The sequence below is a fragment of the Talpa occidentalis genome, unplaced genomic scaffold (assembly GCF_014898055.3).
Source record: "Talpa occidentalis isolate TD23 unplaced genomic scaffold, MPIMG_talOcc4v2.1 talOcc4.6, whole genome shotgun sequence".
NCBI lineage: Eukaryota > Metazoa > Chordata > Mammalia > Eulipotyphla > Talpidae > Talpa > Talpa occidentalis.
In genome coordinates this window covers 31,516,586-31,540,522 of record NW_023604972.1, presented here as the reverse complement: position 1 = coordinate 31,540,522, position 23,937 = coordinate 31,516,586, and the positions used below count along the sequence as shown (strand labels likewise).

At 43.7% G+C, this 23,937-nt stretch overlaps 1 protein-coding gene across 8 annotated transcripts in view; it reads right to left on the bottom strand.

Moving 5' to 3' along the window:
* CRACD (capping protein inhibiting regulator of actin dynamics) overlaps positions 1 to 23,937 on the bottom strand; it is a 213,489-nt gene that overhangs the window by 17,728 nt on the left and 171,824 nt on the right. For 7 of the 8 annotated variants that reach the window (XM_054688270.1, XM_054688271.1, XM_037530666.2 and 4 more), the window contains 2 exons: positions 7,776 to 7,911; positions 3 to 167 (listed from right to left, as the gene is read on the bottom strand). In XM_054688270.1, the coding sequence (XP_054544245.1) occupies positions 3 to 167; positions 7,776 to 7,895 (285 nt within the window). In that variant the 5' untranslated portion in view covers positions 7,896 to 7,911. The remainder of the gene's footprint in view (positions 1 to 2; positions 168 to 7,775; positions 7,912 to 23,937) is intronic. The other variant, XM_054688273.1, reaches the window with a different exon arrangement.

The following is a 23,937-nucleotide window of genomic DNA, read 5'->3' as shown; positions in this document are numbered from 1 at the left end:
ACCTTGTTCTCCGTGTCTGAGAGGACGATGTCCTGCTGAGTCACAATTTCCATGGGACTGGGGGGCAACAGGTCCTCTTCTAAGCTCACCTCCCCACTGTCTGCCTTCTTCATGGGAATGGCATTGGGTGGTGGCTGCCCAAACTTGATGTTCTTGCCCAACTGTCGCTGGAGAGAAAAGAAAGTCGTTCTGAAGCCGTGAGGCAGCCCACGAGACCCACAGGCAGGGGGCTGGTGTGTCTGGCAGGCACGGAGGTGCATTCTGAACACAACTGGTTGCGAGATTAAACACCATGCCAGCAACCCATGATGCGGTCCTCATCAGCGAATTTGTTTTTTTTCTTTCTTTTCCACCTCTGAGCTCTGAACTTTTCCACTCAGTTACCTCTTACATGGAAGATGCCCACATATTCTTGTGGTACAGAGACTGTATTTCTGAACCAAAAGTTGGGAAACAGGTTATGACAAAAATTTTTTTGACTGTCCTCTAACCATAAAAAGCCTTTTCAAAAGTATAAATTTGTACAGAAAATCGTTAACATAAAACGCAGGAACCACAGGGAAACCAAGACCCTTGTAGTTGCTGCAACCAGGGCACCTCCGGCCCCTTTCGACACATCCCCCTTGAATATTTATACTTCAGCGGCTGTCCTCACCCATCCCCAGCGTGAACATCACGTTTTGGTCAGCGGGTACCCCTGCCAAGGCGAAAAAAGCCCCAGGGCTAGCAAGTCATTCTGTGATGAATGCAAAATCATGGGAGGGACAGGAACCACTTTGTCCTGTTTCTAGAACTTTCTCCTGGTCTTGCTGCAGCAACTATGCACTGTGAAGTCAGGGGAAGGGACGGAGAAGGGTGGAGGAGGAAAGCCAGGAGGGGACTGATTCTAGCAGATGGTCCTTCAAACACCAGGCAGAAGGGAGGGGAAAACCGGGTGAAAATTAGGAAGATAAACAGTATTTGGAATTAAGAGAAAGGCCAGATCAGAAAGGAAATAGATTCCCTGAAGGAAAATACATAAACACAACAGCTAAAGGAGGGGCCAAATATCTAATGGGCTCTGGTAGAGAAAATGAATGACATTCAGCAAGGAAAAGCAGACAAATATGGAACTGAACATGTTACTGCCTTTAACCAAATCAGGGTTTCTCGGCCTTGGCTCTGCCTGCACTGCGGCGGGGTTGTTCTTTGTTGTGGGGAGCACTGGAAGGAGGTTCAGCTGCACTCCTGGCCTGGGGACACTTCATGCTATGCTAGTAGTAAGGCCTCTTCCCCCGCTCCAGGCAACCACAACTGTCCAGGGGAGGAGCGTGGGAGGGGGGTGTTCAAATCCATATTTAGTTTTAATATTCCTTTTATGCCTCAAAAGAAAGAAAGAAAGAAAGAAAACACGTGATCTGATAGCTATCTTTCATCTGGCTAATATTTAATCATACAGAGCTGCAAAGAGCCTTAGCAATCATACATCTAAACCCTCTTACTTTACTAAAAAAAAGCCAGAGGTCCAGGGGAAGGAGCGGCGGGCCAACCCTATGCGAAGAGTGAGTGGCCCCGAAGGAGTAATTCGAATCCAGGGCTTCTATAATAAAACCACATTCAGGGTTATTTTCATTGCTCTCCATGGGTTCTCATAAATGGGATGTTGTATTTCCTTCTTGTCGGGGTGGAAATAAAGAGATGGTGCAGCATTTTTCATAGCTCGCTGAAGTGCCCGGCAGAGGGATCCCTTAAGGGAAGTGCTCTTTTTCCCTCTGGCCTCAAGAGCACCAAATCCACCCACCCGCACCCAGTTCCCCCTCAGCCTTGCAAGGTGGACGGTGAGATGGCAGAGACATGAGAGATGCGCCCAAGACCGCTCCCCACGCAGCCGCCCTCCCCGCGTCCGGGCACCCCTGGCATGCCAAGTCAGGAGCACAGAGAGACACGGACTTTGATTGGCTCTGCTGCTGTGTCAGCCTGCGCCTGCAACCCTGGCACCACAGGAAGGCGCACACATCCAAAGCCCAAGTTCAGCCAGTGAAGTACAGCTTGAGCAGCCGAAAAGGGTTTCGGGGAGGAGAAGACTAAAAAAAGGTGTCAGATAAAAACAAGTTTAGCAGGAAGCGGCAGTTAGTATCTACGCTATGCAGATCAATAAGCAGGCACGGTTAGAACAGCTGATGGCGTTAGACAAGAGGACACGGCAAAGTCACAGGCCCGTCTCGCTGCTGCCCGAGGGACAGGGATGAGAACCTGGCAGAAGACTAGGAATGGCTCCTGCGTCCCAGTGAGAGCCTTATAGTTTCCTCTGGATTCCCAGCCCAGCCTTTGGTTTACCAAGTTCTCCCTTCTCTAGGAGTGTGGGCCTAGAATTAGAAATTGTTCGAAGTCTCCCTTGACCGAGACCACCTGCTGCCTGGGGCTGCCATCCTACCAATACCCCTGAATGGCTGAGATGAGTGTTTCTGCTCGTGATGGCGAGTAATTCTCCAATGAACTCCAAGGAGAAGCTCAATACTCAATGCCATTTAGTTAGGACTTTGGTCGCCATCACAACACAGAAAGAAAATGTTTAACATTGTTCTTCATGAGGGCACTTTTTAGAAAATGTGGTCCACCCCAATGCTGACGAGACAAAAAAAGAATGTGGCAAAATGTCATCAAAATCTAGATTGAAATTCAATTTGAAAGATGGGATGGCTGTCATGGCCACGAGTGGAAAAGGAAAGAGAACATGGGGGGTGGGGCATAAACAGGAAGAACAGGGAAAGTAAGCACCTGGGACACAGCCGGGGAAGAGAAGAAGGCTGCTAAGAAATGCAGTGGACAGTGGTGGAGTATAAATAACCAAAGAAAACAAACTGAAAAACATGACAAAAATAGCTCTCAGATGCTGTGCAAAATATGGTGGCTCTGGGGGTGAGGGGGGCCGAGGAGGGAAGGTGGTAGGGCAGTGGCTGGGGCTTTGGTGGAGGGTGAGCAAGGCGCATGTTGAGGTGGGAAGCTATAGTCCCAGTTTTATATAGTTTTGTAAATGAAGGGTAAATGGATGCTTTTTAAATCAATTTTTTTTAAAAGGAAATGTAGAGAGTAAAGAAAACTGCTCAATGGAGACAGGTGCAGGGCACAGAGGAAAGGCACAGAGAGGAAGAGTAAAAGGGCCTGGGGAGGCTGCAGCTCAGACAGCAGGTACAACAGCTGGGGGGAGGGGGAAGGGCAGGGGTGAGATAAGTGGGAGGAGGAGAGGGTGGGCAGGAAGGAGAATGTGTGTGCACATCAAAGGGTTGGCTGATGCCACAGGTATATTCACCCTGGCAAAAGAAACAGTGGCACTGTCTTTGAGAATGCCAATGCGTGAGTCCACAGAGTCGCTGGTTTTAATAGAGAAAATAAATTTTCTAGAGAAAATAAACTGAGGCTGGTGCAAGGTAGCTTAGGAGGAGGAAGCAGGCTGGAGGAGAAGGCCCACCCAGGATACCAAGGAAATGATGGCACCATTTAGGGATAGGGCTGCAACCTCTCTGTCCAGACAAAGGACACCCCTGTGGACACACCCTGCAGATGTCAGGGAGAGACAGTGGAACAAGGCCAGGGCAGGATTTAGGGTCCAGGGCCACAGTGGCTGACCCTCAGGTTCCCCAGGCACCTGCTCTCCCTTTCCCTGCCTTCCTGCTCCAAACACTCCTTCTGCTGACCTTGAGATTGGGCTGTCTCAATATTTGTGCAGTTTATCGACAATTAAAAGGTAACTACTCGAACCTCTTTAGCAATCTCAGGTATCGTGTGAATTGAATACGAGGATAAATGTAGCTTTTTTTGTGACTTTCATTCTGCCCATTAGGCAGGCATGGTGATAACAGAAATTTTGATAGAAGAAACCACTGGAAACCAGAATTAAGACGAACTTGCCCTTAAGTCTCCAGGGACATAAACTTTCACCCCTTTACCTTTTTAACTTTATCTTTTAATACTATTGGCTTTTTGTATACACTGCAAATATGATTCGGGCTGGGGGGTGTTGGGGAGTGTGGAATGCTGTATCTATACCGAGAGCCCATGTGGCTGTGGCTGTGAATGGAGTTACTGTTGAGATTGGAATGTCAGCTAAAAGGGACTGGATTTTATTCATTTGAACTGGGCCACATCGTTGCAACATGGAATGCTGGAGAATGATGGGAGGGAAGGCATATCCTATGTAGGCGGCCTTTCGTATAGTGTGGGAATTCCAAGCACATGGTATTATTCTGCAGCTCTCATACTGCCAGTGTTTAGATTTCCCCAGATTTTTCACAGCATTCTTCAGACCATGTCTGTAAGAACAAAGCAGAGGAAAAATGAAATTGCTGTCTTGTTGAGTGAAACACAGATACTCCCTTTGTTAAAACGATTTTTTTTTAATCAAAAGAACAAAGCAGACAGATTGAAGGACATCTGCTCTAGAAAGAGGTGGCTAAGAGTGGGTGTTCTGTGTCCTTGACAGCTGCATGAGGTGCCAAAGCCTCAACTGTAGGACTTGGGCATTTTTTTAAGTGAAATACAGCCCAGCAGCAGAGAGTAACTATCAAGGATGGAAGTTTCCCTCCTGAGCTAAAAAGCCCGTGGGCTAATGGGCTAAGCATTTCCCAACAAAGGCAGGTATGATTCTAACAATTACCTGCAGGCTTAGCTTGTGCTACTCCTGAATTTTAGCATAAGTTGGTTTCTCATTTACAGCCTGGTCTGATCTCAAATAAACAGGCACCCTCCCTGAGCCGTGCTCTGGACAGCCATGAGAACGCCAAGGTTGTTACAGCCCAAATGCAACAAAACGCGGACCTGACAGTCACCCTGGCCAGGGCAGGTGAACAGAGAGTCCTTCTGGACAGACGGCTCATTTAGGAACAGGAAGGGCGGCCCTTCAGATTGTCCATCACACACGGCCCCTTATTGCTCAGCTGGGGAAAATGAGGTTCAGAGGGGTGAGATGACTTCACCTGAGGTCAGGTCGCCAGGTGGTGGTGGAGGCCTGGCATGGCTTTTCATGTCAGGCACCGGTCATGGAACAACTAACTGGCCTGTAAGGAGTCCTCAAGGAGGCCACCGCTGTCCCTGTAAATTTTCTGTAAATGAAAATTTGTTCTCATTTGCGCATGTATAGTTTTTAGACTCGGAAAATAATGCAATTTTTCCTTTAAAGTTTCAGTTATTTGCCATGGAAAATTTGGCAGACGGTAGCTTCATTCTGTTCAGAAAAGTGGAGGCTTTTCAATGCTATTTTTCAGTCATTCAATACTCAGTAGGGAGATAGTAAGAGCTGGGGTGCCACAGACAGTTCTCGTTCTGGGGAAATGACTGTGTGTGGGCACTAGAGGGCGACCTTTCCAAACGCAGTGGAGCCCCGCGCCCTTCCTCGGGTTTCCAAGGACTGAGAAGTTTTTTAAGCAAGAGAAAAATGACTTTTTCTTTTTTTCTTAAGTAGCATTCCAGCAGACATCTCATTTCAAAAGAATGTCTTCATAATGATGGCTAGCTTGCCAGAACATTTACTCTTAAGTAGGCGTTATCTATCACCTTCCTCTCTTTTTAATAAATACACACACACATACACAAAGACAATTTTAGACATACAAAAACATACATGCCTCTGATGTAACTAAACACCCTCATTCCATGCTGGAGCCTACGAGGGGGCGGTCTTTTATGCTGCTTACTAAGCATCAATACCAGCATAACGTTGTCATGGAAAAATGCGAAGCATTCATGCAAGTTAATAAAGTGAGCTACTATTTCTAGCCACTTACCAGGAACATACTGCTTAGTCGACTGAAAAATAAAGCACAGTCTTTTGGGGGTGATACAGTTATTTCTCATGTCACTCCAAAAATCACATTTTCTATGAAAATGGTCCCCATGTCCCTCCTTGAAGAGCACAGCCTTTTACGTTACATTTTAAAATCTGTAACCGCAGCGCAATAAGCCTGCGAGTCCATGCCACAGGCAGAGCTTACATGAGTAGATACTGTTCAAAGCAGAACACTCAAATGGGATGGCTGTTCTGCCTTACCACACGTCCCCTGTGTTATACTCACATTATTCCTGCTTGACTCACACAATTCCTGTGTTAACACAAACTCTGTGTCAGGAAAGTTGGTTACTGAACATTTCATTCATTAGGAGGTCAGATTTTAAAAATCGTGCTACTATGAATAGGACTAGCAGGTACTCATATTTCTTACTGAGTTTCTCTGTCTCCAATACTGCAGTAGTTGCTATATTTTATAACTCCAAAGCCACCTCTGGGGGGCCAGTGGCACTTGGTGTGGTGTTATAGACAACAGACCATTATCAAATTGGAAAATCTGTCCAGCTCTTGTTGAAAGCCTGTGTAAAATACAGCTGCTTCATGGAATGAAATCCACAGCACGTCACTCCTCTTAGACAAAGGGATATTATGAACTAAGGTTTCAGAACTTCTCAGGAGTAATAATTCAGAAATCAAAAGACCTTAAGAAGGAAAGGTAAGAAGGAGGTGGGTCAAAGGTTTGTATGGCATCACCACCCTTCCCCTTTCTCCATTCTAGGAGACGTGACACCTTGCTTTTTCTTCTGAGTCTATAGAATGTGTTAACAGCACAGTCAGCTGTTCCCACGAATGGAAGCTGCTTAGGAAATGTTGGCAGGTGAAGGCCGTGCCTGGGTGAGCCCCGAGCGCAGGCCTGTGGCCTCAAGCAGGGGCAAAGCTGTAAGATCTAGGCATGTTTGGGTATGGTTCCGGGGTGTGGGCTGTTCCCCCACTTGCCATATAGTATATTCAGCTGAGCGCATGTGGGAATAGGTGACCCTACACAGACTCAGCAACCATAGAGAATGTTCAGCAGAAAAAAGACTCTTTCAAGAAAATAGAAAACTGTCTTTGAGTACAATGCCTCATCTGTGTCAGTAGCTACTCAAGTCAGCTGTCCTTTTTTGCTCATTCATTCATCCATCCATTTATTCATTTATTGTTGTGGACCTACAGGCAGATGGAAACCAGCAAACCAGAGTCCCCCATTTATAATCTGGATCCCCTCTAAGCTCTCTGCCTCTGAGCAGTGCTTGCGGAAGCACTTCTCTCAATTGAGGGATTTCCTCAGAGTGATCAATTCCCAGAGTCAGATCCCAGGTCTTTGCTTCCCTTGCATCTCCTGGACTCCCTGTTATTTCAATCACATTTAGTGCAGAATTCTTTTAGTATATTTTCATTACTAGAGTTACCATCTGAGTCAGTTCATGTAGGAAAAATGCCCAATTCTTCAGTGTGAAGAGGAGGGAAGCTCAAGAGCTTTACCTTGGAGAAAAGGTGGCCGGGGTGGGGAGCAGATTTACAAACACAGCAGAGCAATAAAGAGTCTCACCACTCACGGTCCAAGCAGGGAGACCTAGACAGTGAATGCTGTGCTACAGGACTCCCACCTGACAGACAGGTCTGCCTTCAGGGCTAACAGTCAAAGCTTAGTACTTAGGAGCTTTTTCCTCCCACCCAAATCCTGCAGCTTCTCTTGGGTACTTGTTCTCATGATGGTCACTTGGAAATGAGGGAACAATCTGAGAGAAAAGGAGAGAGGGTGTGATGCAGGTGGGTACAGTGGTGACACGGCACCTCTCGCAGGTGGACAGAAGGCTTCCAAGGAGCTGAGTAAGGTTTCAGAAAGCAAGAATTCTCATGGGCGCCACCCCCAGACTTCCCAGGCTCAAGGCCAAATTAGGAACTTTCCCTCTTCCCTCCACAGCCGGGCCCCCTCCTGCGGCTCTGGCCTCGTCATCTCAAGCTGTCTTACCTGAAGAGTTTTGACTTTGCCCAGGATGTTGTCCTGTGACATTGCTTGAACTGTCTGCTCACTTTCTGCTCCCCCATCAGGGATAAAAATACTGTCATGGGAAAATGCACGGGTTCCCATAGAATAGTTGAAGGACCTGGAATGCAAATCACGTGCTTCATTTAATTAGGGTGATAAAATTACTTTTGCCAATTCAGTTTCCTGTTCTTCCTGATTTTGGGGACTCCACCCATACCCCCTGTCTCATTCAGAAGGGTTTTTGGCACCGTGTCCTTTCCAGTAAAGGGTCCACCAAGTACCTGGATAGAGAGAAGGTTCCACAAGAATAAGGGAGCAGGTCTCCATCAAAACAGTGCAGAGCCATACACGGGGAGAACTCAGCAACATTCATCTGCTGAGAACCCAGGACAGGAGGCACTGCAGAAATTTTAACTGGGGGCTTCCCTGGTGGCCTAAGGGTTAAGTCTCAGCGTTATAACCACTGAGGCCTGAGTTTGATCCCCAGCCAGGGAGCTAGCCCACATAAGGCACAGCCGACCTCTCCTGTCTCATCCGCTGTTCCCCTCAGCAGTGTATTTCAGTAAATCTGCCTGCTCTGCTCCCCACACTGTATCTGGTAAATCCTTTCCCCTCCTGTACCTCTGGCCTACATTCCAGTTCTTCTATGCAAAAAAAAATAAATATTTTTTTTTAAAGAAATTTTAACTGGAAGGGCCTTTCTCCTGATGAACTTTCACTATCAGTTTTACCCCAACAAGCCTTGTCAACCACACTTTCTAAGTAACATGAAGGTTGAGAAGAGAAATAACCAGGAAAGGTTTTTGTCTGTTTTTCAGCTTACAATCGACCTGGAAGAAAGAAACATACCTCTAAAACAAAGACGTGACGAGAATTAGAACTGCTGATAGGAACTACAAATGCTTTAGGACTTCAGAGGAAGTGGGGGATATGTGTATCAGCGCATCTGCTGGGTCTCATGCCCACGAGCAGCTTGAGTTGGCAGATACTCAACAATGATGGCCTTTCGGCTGAAGGGGTGGACATGGAGGAAGTGCAGACTTCACCTGGCCATGAGGTGCTGGCAGGCACAGGCAGGGAGGAACTGCAGGGAGAGGAAGCAGCAGAAGCCAACTGCTCCTTACTTGATCTTGGAAGCTAACTTATCTCAGGGAAGGGATTCCCAAGGAGGCTGCTCATGGGCAGGCAGAATCACACACCCTCCATCAGACAGGCCAGGCGGGCTCATTTCCAGCAGGCCAGGCAAGCAGGCACTCCCAAGAGTGAGAGACAGCCTCTTCTTCCCGCCCCTTTCACTAGAAAGTGCAAGAGAGAAAAGGCAGAGCTGAGGGAAAGACCCTCCAGCAGGTGCCTCTGAACTGAACTACAGAAATGCCGTGGCTGGACCCCAGTACCTAGAAGTAACTGGGAACATTAAGCACCAAATCCTCTCATGTAATTTACCAAATCATGGGCGGCAGGTGACAACGTATAAGACTTAAGTTAAAAAAACAAGCCTTGGGGCCTCCCCGGTGGCTCAGCGGTTGAGCGCTGGGTTGCGAAGCTGCCCGGGGCCTCTGCGGAGCTGGTTCGATCCCCGGCTGCTCCCCGCCCACCGGAGGAGGGTCCCGCATAGTGCGCAGACCTCTCCTGCCGCCCGCTGCTCCCCTCAGCAGTGTACTTCGGTCCTTCTGCCTGCTCTGCTCCCCGCTCTGGCTCTGCTGAATTCTCTCACCCTCCCGTGCTTCTGACTGTACCCAGTGCATGTATAAACAAAACAAACAAACAAATAAATAAATAAAACATGCCTCTATAAAAAAAAAAAAACCCAAAAAAAAAACCAAGCCTTGGATGTCAGCCACCTGGTTGCATGATCTTAGGCAAGCACCATCTTTACCACCACCACCGTCACGGTCACTATCACCACCCTTTACTGGGATTAAAAAACTGTGAGAAATTACCTTCCTATCCCTTCACCAACATCTTGCTACAGATGAAACTCTCGGGGTAGATCACCTTATCTAAAGTCATCCAAATAGAAGTAGTGGAGTGAGAAACTGAATTCAGATCTGCTAATACAACCCCAAGTCAGGCAGCTGAACTGCTTTAAAGTGGCAGAAGATCTTCAAGTAATACTTCCCGCGAGCTACCTGGGGTGGAGGAGGGATGGGGTCAGTGGAAGAGGAAGACAGGATGGACTGCCATGTGGGCTAGGATATGGGAGGGCGGAAAATATTACATCATCAGAGTAATGGGTAAGCTTTCAGCTAAGTACTACAAGACATGGCGTAGCGGCAACCTGCTCTATGAAATGAGTGACACTGTTTTAGGAACCATGAAGGGAAATGAAACATATCATTATCTCCCTGTCCTCAGTGCCTCTGCGACCTATGTTATAAAATGAACTTCTAGGTTCACCCACAGATGCTATGAAATCAACTTTTCCCTCAAAATTACATAACCAAATCTTTTACTATTTTGTTTAAACTTCTCTCTCAGGTGATTCGGCTGTGATTCAGATGGGAGAAGGTAGGTAGCTGACTTCATTTCTACACGGTGTTTTCATAAATGGCTTATATATTCTCAAATATTCAATACAAACATGTATACACACAAGTCTAGTTTAGATTCTTAGTTTCTAAGGTCTCACAGTTGTGTGTACATAATAACATCAGCGGTAGGACAAGTCCTATTCCAGTTTCTAAATCAATCTTGACTTAGAGGTGAGCTTTATCTCCCTGCTCCTACGAATTTTTTTCTAGGCAGACTAAGAATTGACACAATCCTGTTCTTCTGTGTTATCCTAAATGTTTCTTGTAGCCAACCAGGACTTAATATCCACCACTTACAGGTGATCATATTGAAAAACCAAGAAAAGGATTAGTAGTAGTAGTAGCAGTAGTAGTAATAGTAGTGGTAGTAGTAGCAGCAGCAGCAGCAGCAGTAATAGTGGAATGATAGCAGTCACAGTGGCAATATTAATTCTAGCTAAATTTTATTAAGAACTTGCTATATACCTTGTATAGGTGCTAACCTATTTAATATATCAATAATATCTACATCCTTTTGATATATAATACTTAAATCTTATATGGTAGGCACTATGATTCAGCCTATTTTATAAATGAGGGAACTAAGGCTGGAAAACAGTGAGTGACTTGCTGTAAATTAACTGTCTATGTGTGAATCTGTTTCTAGCCTCTGCTTTCTTTTGTTATTTATATTCCACAAATGAGTGAAACCAGCGGGTAAGTGTCTGTAATTTTTTGACTTATTTCATCTTGCACAGATCCATTCATTTTGTTCCAAAAGGTACTATTTCATCTTTTTAAATAGCTGAGTAGTATTTCATTGAGTATATTCCACAATTTCTTCATCTAGTCATCTGTCAGTGGATATTAGGTTGATTCCATGTCTTGGCCACTGTGAATATGCTGCTATAAACACAGGGGTGCAGAAGTCTTGTGAGTGTTTTAATATTTCTTGGGTGCATACCTGGGAGTGTTATTGCTGGACCATATGGTATTTTCTCTTTGAGTTCTCTAAGGAATCGCCAGACTATTTTCCATATAGGCTCTTCACACAAGGTTGAATAGAAGTGCTGACGGTGGGTTTTAAATGTTTAAAATGACAGTTTTATTTACAGCTTATTTTAAGAATTGTCTCTTTGCATTTGGTTTTCAGCAGTTTTGCTCTATTGTGGCTCAATATGAAATTCTTCTAATTTACCCAGTCTGAAGTATATAATACCTATTAAACCTGTCACCGGGTATCCTTTATCAGTCTTGGGAAATCCTCAGCCAATACCTCTTCAAATACTGCTTCTGCTCCATTTTCCCTCTATCCCCCTCTTATTCCCCAATGTTAAACCTTTTCACCATGAGCCATATGTCTTTTATGCTTTTTTCGGCATCTGCCATTCTTTTTACTCAGTATAATTCAGTCTGGATTTTCCTATTGACCTAGTTTCAGCTCATTACTTCTCTCTTTAGTTGTGTCCAATCTGCTGTGAAAACTATCTATTGAGTTCTTAATTTTGGTAGCAGTTTTCCAATCTAGGATTTCCGCTTAATTCTTCTTATTGGACTCCAGTTGTCAGGTGAAATTCTCCAACTCGTCAGCTATTTTCTTAAATATATTTAATCACAATTATCTAAAAGTCTGTCTGAAATGCTACTATTTTAGCCACCTATGTGTCTTTTCTAAATAATGCAGTTTATACAAGGAGAATGAATAATAAATCTGTGGCAATTTGTGAATTTAAAATCTTGGATAATCAGGTTGACCAATTCTCACTCCAAACAACTCTACAATGTAGATTATTTCCTTTTCTTTGAAAGGGAAGCTGAAACAAAGAGTGGTTAAAAAAAGTTGCCCAAAGTTTCAGAGTTTGAGGCTGGGCTGGAATTGAAACTGAATAGCCCTGGTGTGGAGATCTCAGCTTGAAACTATGTTCTAATGAACAAAGATCATGGTGGAATCATTGTTTTAGGCAGCTGGAAACTAGAATTACTCGATTGGGAGGTGGAAGGGCAACTGACCACAAATTGTACCTTAGCAGAGTTCATCTGGACTATTTATTCTTGATATTTAAAGATGTTCCACAATTGATTGCAAAGCAGCCTGATCCTCCCCTCTCCATTTATCACAAAGGAGGCAAGAGGGAGGGGTCTCTGAGCCTCATGGCTGCAACTTTCCCTCACATTCCTTCTGCTCCAATGGAAGAAATAGGAATTGCTGTGTGGAAACCTTCTCTGCCAATACCAAGAACACACAACACACAGAAGCTTCTGGATTGTGAGAAGAGATGCACAGAGACCTCTGAACACCTCCAGATTTTTAACTTCTAATGGGAAGACTGTCAATACAATCATTTAGCAGTCACTTTAATTTAAACAAGATCTAAAGTTGAATGCAACAGCACATGTGATAAAAGCAAACTCTAGAAGGAGAGGAAGAGGCACACTTGGAACATTAGAACACTAGTCTCTGAAGAAGTTTCCACAGGCTCAGAGAAGAATCCTAGTCATGACTTACACAGGCTAGAAAAATAGCCCCGGGTCTCTCTGGTGGTGTAAGGGATTAAGCACCACACTGTGAAGCTGTCCGAAGCCTCCACAGCAGGAGTTTGCTCCCTGGCTGGCCAGGGAGATACCCACATGGTGCAGCAGACATTTCCTGCCTCGCCTGTGGCTCCCCTCAGCAGTGTATTTCAGTCAGTTTGTCTATTCTGCTCCCCACTCTGTCTCTGGTAGATCTTCTCACTCCCAGCAACTCTGGCCTTTACCCCAGCTCTTGTATGCATAAATAAATAAATCTTTAAAAAAAAAAAAAAAAAAGGAAAATAGCCCCTTTGGACTAGGAGTTCCAAGCAGCAGAAGTTCCCGGGGCCCCATGGTCAGAAAAGAGCAAAGCTGAGATGTTGAAACTCTCATTTTTATATTTCTGTAATGGCTTTGTTGTTGTCATTGATGTTATTGTTATTGCAGAGAGGTATGGATTCCAAACATCTAATCAGAGCCTTCTAATCAGCCCATAGAGACCATCTTTTTTGTTTTTCCCCTCAATCCTTCACTGTGGTTATCCTTCCAAAGGCCTAGATGGTAGAACCATTGGAGGTAACTCCTCTGGCTTTAACAATCACATCTAATAACTGCGCCAGATTCTAACACGACACTCTCTTTTTCTACCCACAAGTCTCCAGCTACATGGTGGCCCCTGCTTGGCTATCCCACTGTCGCTGCTGATTCAACATGAATAAAACCAAACTCATCAATGCTTCCCACAGAGCTCCCATCTTTCTTACTTCATTGTTACTGTTGCCCCCAGGCTGCCCTATACAATAGTGTGAGGTCAGAACCAGGTTAGGGGAAAGCTACAGAGCAAAAAGGCTTACTAGGTAATATCATGTCTGCTCACATTCAGACGTCCTTCCAAGCAATGTAGAAATCAATGAGACGGACTGAGAATTCTGAGTTCCAGGAGCCAGTTCATGCCTGGACTCTGCCTGCCCACACCCTTTGGGGCTGTGCTTGGGATTGGGGACTGATGCGCTCCAGATCTCTAGGGGGTCTCGGCAAGGGAATTAGTAACAAAAGGGGAGAGCTACTAATCCAGCATCAGCTGTACTGGATGGCATTTGCATTCCTCACGCAGGCTCAGCTCAAAGGCCCTCAGTGACCACCAAGGCCCAAGACTGAATTGTTAGACAAAGAAACGGAGACCCCGCACAGTGAAGAGAGAGACATGGTCAAAAAAGAACTGAAACCAGAACTCAGGCTCCTGACTCACAGCTGCCTGAGCTTTCCATTTGAACACAGTGTAAAGAGATGTTTGGATTTCTTTGGGGACAAAGAAGCTGTGTGAGCAATGGCTGCTGGACCATGACAAGGCAAGAAAGTCCCAGTTCACTAGCAACTGCAAATCTTACATAAAAGAAGGTGAACCGGTTTTACAGCTTAAATAGCAAATATGTCCACATCAAATCAGATACCAGCCATCTATTCATTTTTTTTTTACCTAATACTAAGAATTTTTTGTTGCGGTAAAATACACATTTCATAAATTTTGCCACTTTTACTGTGTGTGTTCAGTGCATTGAGTACATTCACAGTGTTGTGCGGCCACCATCACTGTCCTCTCCAGGACTTTTTCATTATCCTGAACTGAAAAGCCACACCCATACAAAAACTAACCCCCCACTGGCAGCTCCTTGCAGCCATCTGTCCTTTTACTTACATAAATTTGACTACTCTTGAACCTCATCTAAGTGGAATGATATACTGTTAGTCCTTTTGCATTGCCTTATCTCAGCTAGCATAATGTCCACACTGCGGCATGTGTCAGGATTTCATTCCTTCCTAAGAGTGAATAATATTCCCTTGCATGCATATGCCATGTTTTTCTTATTCATTAATTTGCTGATGGACATCTGCGCTGTTTCTGCCTTTTGGTTACTTAGGCTGATGCAGCTGTGTACATTGGTACTTTAATCAAGATTTTTTTCAAATGTATAAATATGTGTATGTGTACCTATGACTGAAAGAGCCAATGAGTATGCCATACATAGGTCCTCATTTCACTATGAAATTTGACATTACTTTCTCTGCCCAAATGAAACAGTCACTAATTATAATATTTGGTAGAGACTCGATAGGACGATAGGACTCTTATACTGCTTTGAGCATGGTTTTTAGCATAATAATCTATCTCATACATTACAACAGACTGGGGTAACTCATCCAGATTTCAACTGAAATCTTTCACAACATTAAGTGCAGAAATGGGCCCTTAAAACAGCCCCATGTTTTGGTCTGTGTGCTGGCAAAGTGTGCCCCAGAGTACTATTATTTATTCTTAAGTAGCCTCTTAGAGCTTTTGGGTAAAATATTGACAGCCAGTCCTGTTAACTCTGGGAAATGAAAGAGGGAGGTAGAGTAAGGGAGAAACAGCAGCATCTCCTTCCTCCTGTCCTTCCAAATCCATAATAACTTGTGCCAAAGATGTGGGTAGACTAGGACCCTCAATTCCACTCCGAGTTTGTCTCAGTGCTAATAAATACACCATCTCTTAGAACTGATTCAACCTGTTAGAAGTCTCTGGTCTCCAGTTAATAAGTCCTGATGGTGCTCTGACATGGCAAGGGTGTGGATGGAACCCTCGGTACTGTGAATCAGACACCAGGATCAGCCTTTCAAGCATTGCACCTCAAAATTCCTCATGATTTTGGACAAATGTCAGGAATTCCCTTCCAGTTTTCCTGCCTTTTCTCAATTTCCTCCTCTCCTTACCACCACACTCCTCCTCTTGCTGTTCCTTCTCTTCCTTCTTTTCTCCTATTGAGTCTCTATTTCAAACCTTCTTTCTCTCACCAAGTTATCCTGGTTTCATTCTGTGTCAGAGTTTTTAGTTGCAAGCAACAGAAATAAACGCTGTCTCACTCAAGAAGAGGAAAATTTAGTGGAGTAAGTGGGGCTTGAAGACAAATGAAGCTACAGTCAAGGTTTGGGAAAAGATCTGAGTTAGAGATCTAGGCATCAGGAACCACAGTAGCTATGGTGCCGCAGAAAGAGCCCATTACAGCTGCTCTCCTTGACCCAGTGGCTGAGTCACAGCCCTAGGAGAGAAAGACTGATTGGTCAGACTGGGTCATGTGCCCATGCCAGACGGCAGTGGGAAGGGAATTTTGAAGTATGGCCTTTTTGCTTCTGTCATAGGAAGCAGTGATAGGTTCTATTAGAGGTACACGTGGTGAGGCCAACCTAGTTCCCTGAAAGAAATTTGGGTGCTGTAGGGAAGGGGAACTGGATACAAAAAGTTAAATTACAAAAAAACAACCACCTCATTCTTAGGGGTCTGCATCTTAAGTCTCCTTTTCAACCAAGCTCATCTTATCAACTATTTGTACTGTTCTCTGGTGTTTTGATTCCCAAGAAGCTGTCCTGTGCTTCCACCTGCAAACAAACAATGCTTATGTTGCCAGATGTCCAAGCCTTGGTCCAGTGCCTGCGTCCATGTTTATCTGCCCAAGTGGTGGAGATGAGATAGAAGGTTCATGAGGGATCTGTGGCTGGGAGCTCAGGACACTAGGTGGTCACAGTAGAGAAAGAAGGCGAGGAAAAAAAAGCAAAACAAACCAAGAAGATCCTGTAGTCATTCTAATCCATTCCTCATCCACTATACATTAATGCTAAGGAAAAAGTCAAGAACAACCAACTCTGTTTTAAGTTGTGCTGAGAGGAACGAATGCCTGCAGCAGGGTCTGGTGGGAAAAAAATAATGAAAAGTGAGAGAAGTTTGCTGGGCTGGATTCTGGGGAAGTTCTTCTCATTCACAAAACACAACACAACACAGGATGGTCCCCTTTCTGTTCTTGGAGTCGTCTGCATGTGACAGCTGGAACTGTGGCAGCCATCCTGGGGTCATGAGGGGACAAACCGGAGAAGGGCCTTCTTCTCAAGGAGTCTGCTCCTTGAGCATGAGGAAAAAAGGAATCAGACTGCATCTTGATGAGCCTGCTGGGATGCCTCATTAACAGACTTTGGAACCTGGAAAGTTCTCCTCATTTTCAGGTATATCAGATAATGTATACCACTCCTGTTGAAGACACTAGTTGTGTTTTCTTGACAGCTGAAATCATCCTAGCTGATAGAGTCTTCTAGTCACTACTGTAAGCATTAGACACATTCTAAGACCCACTGACATCACCTAACCTAGGCATATGAGCCTACAGAGGGAAATTCTCCCCATGCAAAAAAGAAGGCTTTCTGCAGCTGCAGTTAACACATGTCTCGGGCCAGCCCTCCTACTCCTTATCCTTTGTCTTTTTTGGACAAGCATCATGTAATTTGAGACCATAGATATTAGGTAATTACCATAGCAATGATTAGGGATTCACTTCAGGAATAAGGAAATATAATTATAGTCCCATTGCAGCTTGTTTCCATGACAACAGGGGCAATTGCAATTGATCAGCAGTTTTCTTCCTAAACAGATCTGTGAGTCTCATTGAAATGAAATGCTAAAGTGCAATTAACTATCCTCATCAAACTAACAAGAGTTGCTAGAATATATGGGAGTCAGATTATATTATTATATTTTGCGTAGCATTTTGGAAGCTCATCCCAGACTTTGCTATTCTGTAGAAATATACAGTGTTCAAGAGGCTATGGAATATCAAATTACCTAATAATTATAACAGAAAAAGGATAAGTCATAGAAATTTCAAGCAGAGGAAGAAAGCTTGGAATTTGAAAATACAGACTCTCAGAACTGGAATTCAAAGGATTATTTACTCCCCGCTAGGCTCAGTCCTACGTCCACATCACATAACACAACCAATTGCATAACCTGCCTCTAAAGCCCAGTAGGACTCCACTGGCTTCCACCCCATCCACTCGACTCCTCAGTTACCCCACCTGGAGAAAGATGTTTTCATAAAGATCTGAATCAATTCAGTCTTGCTCTGGAAATAGAAAATGTGTTATCAACATCCTCTTTATCTCAGTAACGATATTACGCTGAGTGTGTGAAGTGCTATTTTATAGCAGAGAGTGTAATGTCACATGCATGTTTTTTGTCCTCATAATAATCCTTGGAGATGGCGTATCCATATAAGAGATGAAGGGGCTGGCTTGGTGAAGGTCACACAATGCATGAGTGAAAAAGCACAAGAGGACCCTGGTTCCTGATTTGCTGCCCTCCCACTGCTGTGCTTCTAATAATTGCTGTAACTGATTCATCGATCTTCTTTCCCCCTAGACTTACTCAGTCCAGTTTGTTTCATTCTCTTGCTAAGTTAGTTCCTAATTTCCATTTATTTCACAGGTTTCTTACCACTTCTCTAGACTCTATTCAATTTCAGCACACCCCACAGTCCTATGGACAGAGGATGAATAGTCAGGTAAAATAAGTCTTGTCCAGCTTCATCTTTTGGAAGGCAACAAGGCCAAGCGACCTAAGGCTCACAGGTAACCAGAGGTCCAAGTGTAATTGTAATTTCATTGGTGACATGTTGTCTCATTACACCAGCCATGTAACTTCCCTTTTCCAGTGGTCCAGAGAGACAGCATACTCTTTGCCACTTTGAGAAACTGAAGAATGAATTAAGCAAACACTGGTACAGTGGGAGGAGTCAGTAGGGTAAAGTGAGCAGTAATTCCTGTATTCATTCATAAAATAAATCATGATCGAATGCCTCTTATGGCCAGACACAGTGCTGAGGCTGGAAAAAGAATGACAGACAAGCCATACAGGCTGAACCTGAGAGAAAAGCAACCAAGTGGTAGAAAGACACCCTGGTCTTGGGTGAGGAGTCACAGAAACCGTGACACCCCAAGAAGGCATATTTATGCAGAATATTGAGGGATGAAGAGAAATTAGGTTAGGGAGTCGAAACTGGTGATGGGGAGTTTCAGAAGAAAGAATGACTGTGCAAAATCAGCTGACTTGGATTCTTTTTTTTTTTTTTAAAGATTTATTTATTTATTTGTTTGTTTGTTTGTTTATTTATTTATTCAAGCACTGGGTATAGTCAGAAGCGTGGGAGGGTGAGAGAATTCACCAGAGCCAGAGCAGGGAGCAGAACAGGCAGAAGGACCAAAGTACACTGCTGAAGGGAGCAGCGGGCGGCAGGAGAGGTCTGCGCGCCATGTGGGACCCTCACCCAGCGGCCGGGGATTGAACCAGCGCTGCAGAGGCTGTGGGCAGCTTCGCAGCCCAGCGCTCAACTGCCTGCGCCACCAGGGGAGGCCCTGACTTGGATTCTAATCACATCTCTAATACTAACGGCACTGTGATTTCTTGGTGCCTCAGTTTCCCAATTTGCAAAGCGAACTATTGGATCAAGATTCAAATTACCTTAAAACCTTTAATGTTGGTGTGTGTCTAAGGGTATAAAGGGTATACCTTTTATAGTAGAAAATTGGATTTATATTAGTTTTAGGGTATAAAGTAGAAAATTGGATTTATATTAGTTTTTTACAGGGGGGTATGCTTGGGGTCAACCCATAGGCTTTTTTTTCTTTTCACACCATCATGCCAGGAATTCACAGGGACCCGACTACAGCAGCTCGGGCCATTTCCATCGCTTCTCACAAAGTGTGCTTCTTTTGGTGGAGAAGCTGGCGCTTCAGCTGAACCCGAGTAACTTTCACTTTGACTTCCTTCTTTTCGGATCATCTTCCTTCACAAGTTTCAGGAAGCTATCTCAGTTCTTAGCATGTATGAGCATCATACATACATGATTTCTCTTGGCAGGAGTCTGGTCCTTAACTAGCTTGTTTACAAGGATGCCAGGATACAAGGATGTTCTGAACATATTCAAGGCAGGCTAGGCTAAGCTATGATGTGCAGTACATTAAGGAATATTAACTGCATTTTCAACTTATGATTATTTTCAACTTAAAATGGATTTCTCAGAATATCACCCTTCTGGAAGTCAAGGAAGATCTGTTTTGCCATCTTAACAATATTAAGCTTTCCAGACCATGATCATATTTTTCTTGTCTTTGATTTCTTTCAATGACATTTGTCATCTTTAGTGTTCAAATTTCGTTGTTCTTTTGTTAAAATTTATCCCTAAATTATTTATTCTTTTGGATGCTATTGTAAGTGGAATAGTTTTCCTTAGTTCATTTTTGGATTGTTTATTGCTAGTGTACAGAAATACAACAGAAGTACAAATACTCCAATCTTGTACAAATACTGTTGCAGCACAAGTACCGCAACTTTGCTTAACCTTTACTATTAAGTTTATTACTGGTAACCATTAGGTATTATTAGTTTATTTATCTAATCACTGTGAGTGTGGGTGTGTATTTCTTAGGATTTTCTAGATGTAAGATCATGACATGTATAAATAGTTTTATTTCTTCCTTTCAAGATCGATTTCTTTTTCTTGCCTATTGTCCTAGTTATATCCTAATGTATGAGCAGATCAGTAATATCTTGTTCATTCTTTCACCACTAAGTATATTAGCTGTAGATGCCTCCTGTCAAGTTGAAGAGGTTCCCTTCTATTCTATTTGAGTCTTTTTATTATGAAAAGGTGTCTTGTATTTTGTCAAATGCTTTTTCTGCTTCTATTGAGATCATGTGGGTCTTGTCCTTTATTTGCTAATAAAGGCTTATTTATCAATAACACTGTTGTATCCCATTGATTAGCTTTTTTTGTATGTTACACTAACCTTGCACTCTTGAGATAAATCTCAGTTGGTCACAGCGGATAATTCTTTTTCTGCTACAGGACTTCATTTGCTAATATTTTATTGAGGATGTTTATGTTTATATTCATAAAGGACATTGTTCTGTAGTTTACTTTTTTTTTAAAGATTTATTTATTTATACAAGCACTGGGTATAGTCAGAAGCGCGTGAGAAGGGTGAGAGAATTCACCAGAGCCAGAGCAGGGAACAGGACAGGCAGACTGACAAAGCACACTGCTGAGGGGAGCAGCGGGTGGCAGGAGAGGTCTGCGCACCATGTGGGACCCTCGACCGGTGGCCGGGGATCGAACTGGTGCTGCAGAGGCTGCGGGCAGCTTTGCAACCCAGCGCTCAACCGCTGCGCCACCAGGGGAGGCCCTGCAGTTTACTTTTTTGTGATGTCTTTGCCTGGTTTTGTTATTAGGGTAATACTGGTCTCACAGAGTGATTTGGAAAGTTCCCTCTTATTCTACTTGCCACATTCATTGTTTTTTGTTTTTTTTTTTATTTTGTAGAGTTCTTTTATCTTGTATTTTTTTTTTAATAGAGGCATGTTTATTTATTTATTTGTTTGTTTGTTTGTTTTTGCTTATACATGCACTGGGTACAGTCAGAAGCGCGGGAGGGTGAGAGAATTCACCAGAGCCAGAGCGGGGAGCAGAGCAGGCAGAAGGACCGAAGTACACTGCTGAGGGGAGCAGCGGGCGGCAGGAGAGGTCTGCGCGCCATGTGGGACCCTCCTCCAGTTGCCGGGGAGCAGCCGGGGATCGAACCGGCGCTGCAGAGGCCGCGGGCAGCTTCGCAACCCAGCGCTCAACCGCTGCGCCACCGGGGAGGCCCCCACATTCATTGTTAATGAAAGACTCTGCTCAGGTCATCCCTGATCTGAAATGTCTGTGCCTTGCCTCTCAGCACTCCCAGTCCTGCCCAGTATTTGGAGCCAGTTCAAAGACTCTTTACACCTGACCTTTCTTGACTGCTCTAGTTCCAGAGTGAGCTCACACTCCCTGGAGTCCTTCAGTTCTCACTGTGTTTATGGCTGGCATTTAGTATAAAACTCTGTAGTTGCTCAGGATGTAGTAAATGCTGGGTGTTAGAAACTGAAGCAGGACAGCTAGAACCCTAGTAAGTAGCAGAGCCTTAGCCAAGATGTCTGAAGGCTGCGAGCTATCTGAGCCTGGTGACCCAGGACCAGCAGGACAACTCGGGGCCATATGACCAGCTCCCAAGTAAGGCTGTAGCCTCCTTGAGGCAGAATAGTGGATGGTTAAGATGCACGCTGTATGGTTCAATACAGAGCAAGTCACTCTCTAGCATTAGTTTTCTCATCTTTGAAATGGAGATAACGATGTCAATCTCAGAGAGTTGTGGTAAATATTACGTGAGTTGACCTATACAAATCACTTTGTGTTAAGTTCAAAATGAGTGGTAGCTTTAATATATGCCATTGGATAATCTCTGGGGAAAAAAAAGGGTTTGTGGATCAAAGAATCTTGGGAATATTCCATAGTACATTCCCCTCTCTGGAGATTCCCAGGGCACATCAGCATAGTAAAAGCTTTGAACAGTCCTATGCTAAGGATCCTATATAATTTGTTTTAACCCAGAATTTCCCAAACCTATTTGCCAAGATGACCCTCCATACCCCCCCACCCTGTTTATTATTTATTTATTTATTTGTTTGTTTATACATGCACTGGGTACAGTCAGAAGCGCAGGAGGGTGAGAGAATTCACCAGAGCTCAACCGCTGCGCCACCGGGGAGGCCCACCCCCCACCCTGTTTAAATTAACATTTATTTAACACACTTTAGGAAACACAGTATTAGCTATATTTAACTAAACTTATCATGCTTCACTCTTTTGCTTTTCCTACAGATATGAATAATTTAAAAGCAGCCTAAGAAAAATAAAGGTTTCTAACCTAGGGAAAGAACACAATGATTTAAAAGTTCAAAGGAAATGAGAAATTCCAGGCAGAAGGGGCAGATAAATAATGCACTATTTTTGGCCATGGAGACACTTCTAGAATGACAGCTTCTTGGAGTTGAACAGCATGTTAAAGTTCAGCCCCTCTAAACCACCCCCCTCACTTCCACCAATGCACAAATTCCCCCCTCATCAGTTCTGAAGTCTACTGGCACATACCCAGAGATCCCTACCCCTCCAATGTTTTAGGCAGCTCTAATGATCAGAAAATTCTTCCTCACATTGGCTGAAGCCTGCCTCCTAAAACTTCTACCTAACATTATGGTAATGGAATTCTGAGATTTGCTTTTTGTGAGATCTATCCATTTTGGAGATAGCAAATAAATGGCACAGAAATTTTGTGAATCATGATACAATGTAAAGTAATGTGTCTATTAATTGAGAAATGAACTGAAAGTAGAATTGTTGGAAACAATATCTTCAATTTTTCCATCTCTAAGGTGGATAGTTAGAATTTCAGCAATACTATAAGCAAAGGATGGAATATTACTCTGTAGGATGAACTGTTTTGCAATTGTCAATTTATATGAAAGGGAATACATAGTTTAAATTACATCTAATTTTCTTGTATTTTTTAATTTTAAAAATATTTAGGATATTTTTAACTCATTATCCCAAGCTTAAGCTTATACTTCCAGCTTCCTCTACTATAAAAAACAAGTGTTAAATAGTGAAAACAGGGCCTCCCTGGTGGCACAAAGGGTTAAGCACCACACTATGATGTAATCCGCAGCCTCTGCAGCACGAATTTGATCCCTGGCCCGCTGGGGAGCAACCCACATGGCGAAGCAGACCTCTCCTGTCTGGCCCGCTGCTCCCCTCAGCAGTGTATTTCAGTCAATCTGCCTGTTCTGCTCCCCGCTCTGTCTCTGGTGAGTCCTGCCACCTCTGCATCTCTGGCCTGTACCCCAGCTCTTATATGCATAAATGGATAAATCTTTAAAAAAATTAGTGAAAACATAACATGTATCTAATAACTTCCTTTACTATAAAAAACATGTGTTAAATAGTGAAAATATAACATGTATCTAATAAGTGAAGGTTTATCAACAAGATTCAGTAACAAGAATGGGTGGCATTACCTATATTTTACAGAAATGTGCTGTGTGATCCAATACAGAATTTTCCAAAACTTTTGTAAAACTTAAAAACCTAAGGAAAACCCCAAGAGGTAAATGGAATAGAACTGACATGAGAAGAGAACTCCATTCTTACAGAGGTTCCTCTAAGAGGCCAACATAGAAACCAAGGACTTGGTAAAACCATAACCTACTAACCTACTTATAGGTACACCTTGGAAATATTGCAGGTTTAGTTCCAGACCACTGCAATGAAGCAAATATTACAATAAAGTGAGTTACACTTTTTTTTTAATTCTTGGTGCATATAAAAGTTATGTTTACATTATATTGCAGTTTATTAAATGTGCAGCGACACTGTATCTAAGAAATATTCATAATTTGAAAATACTTC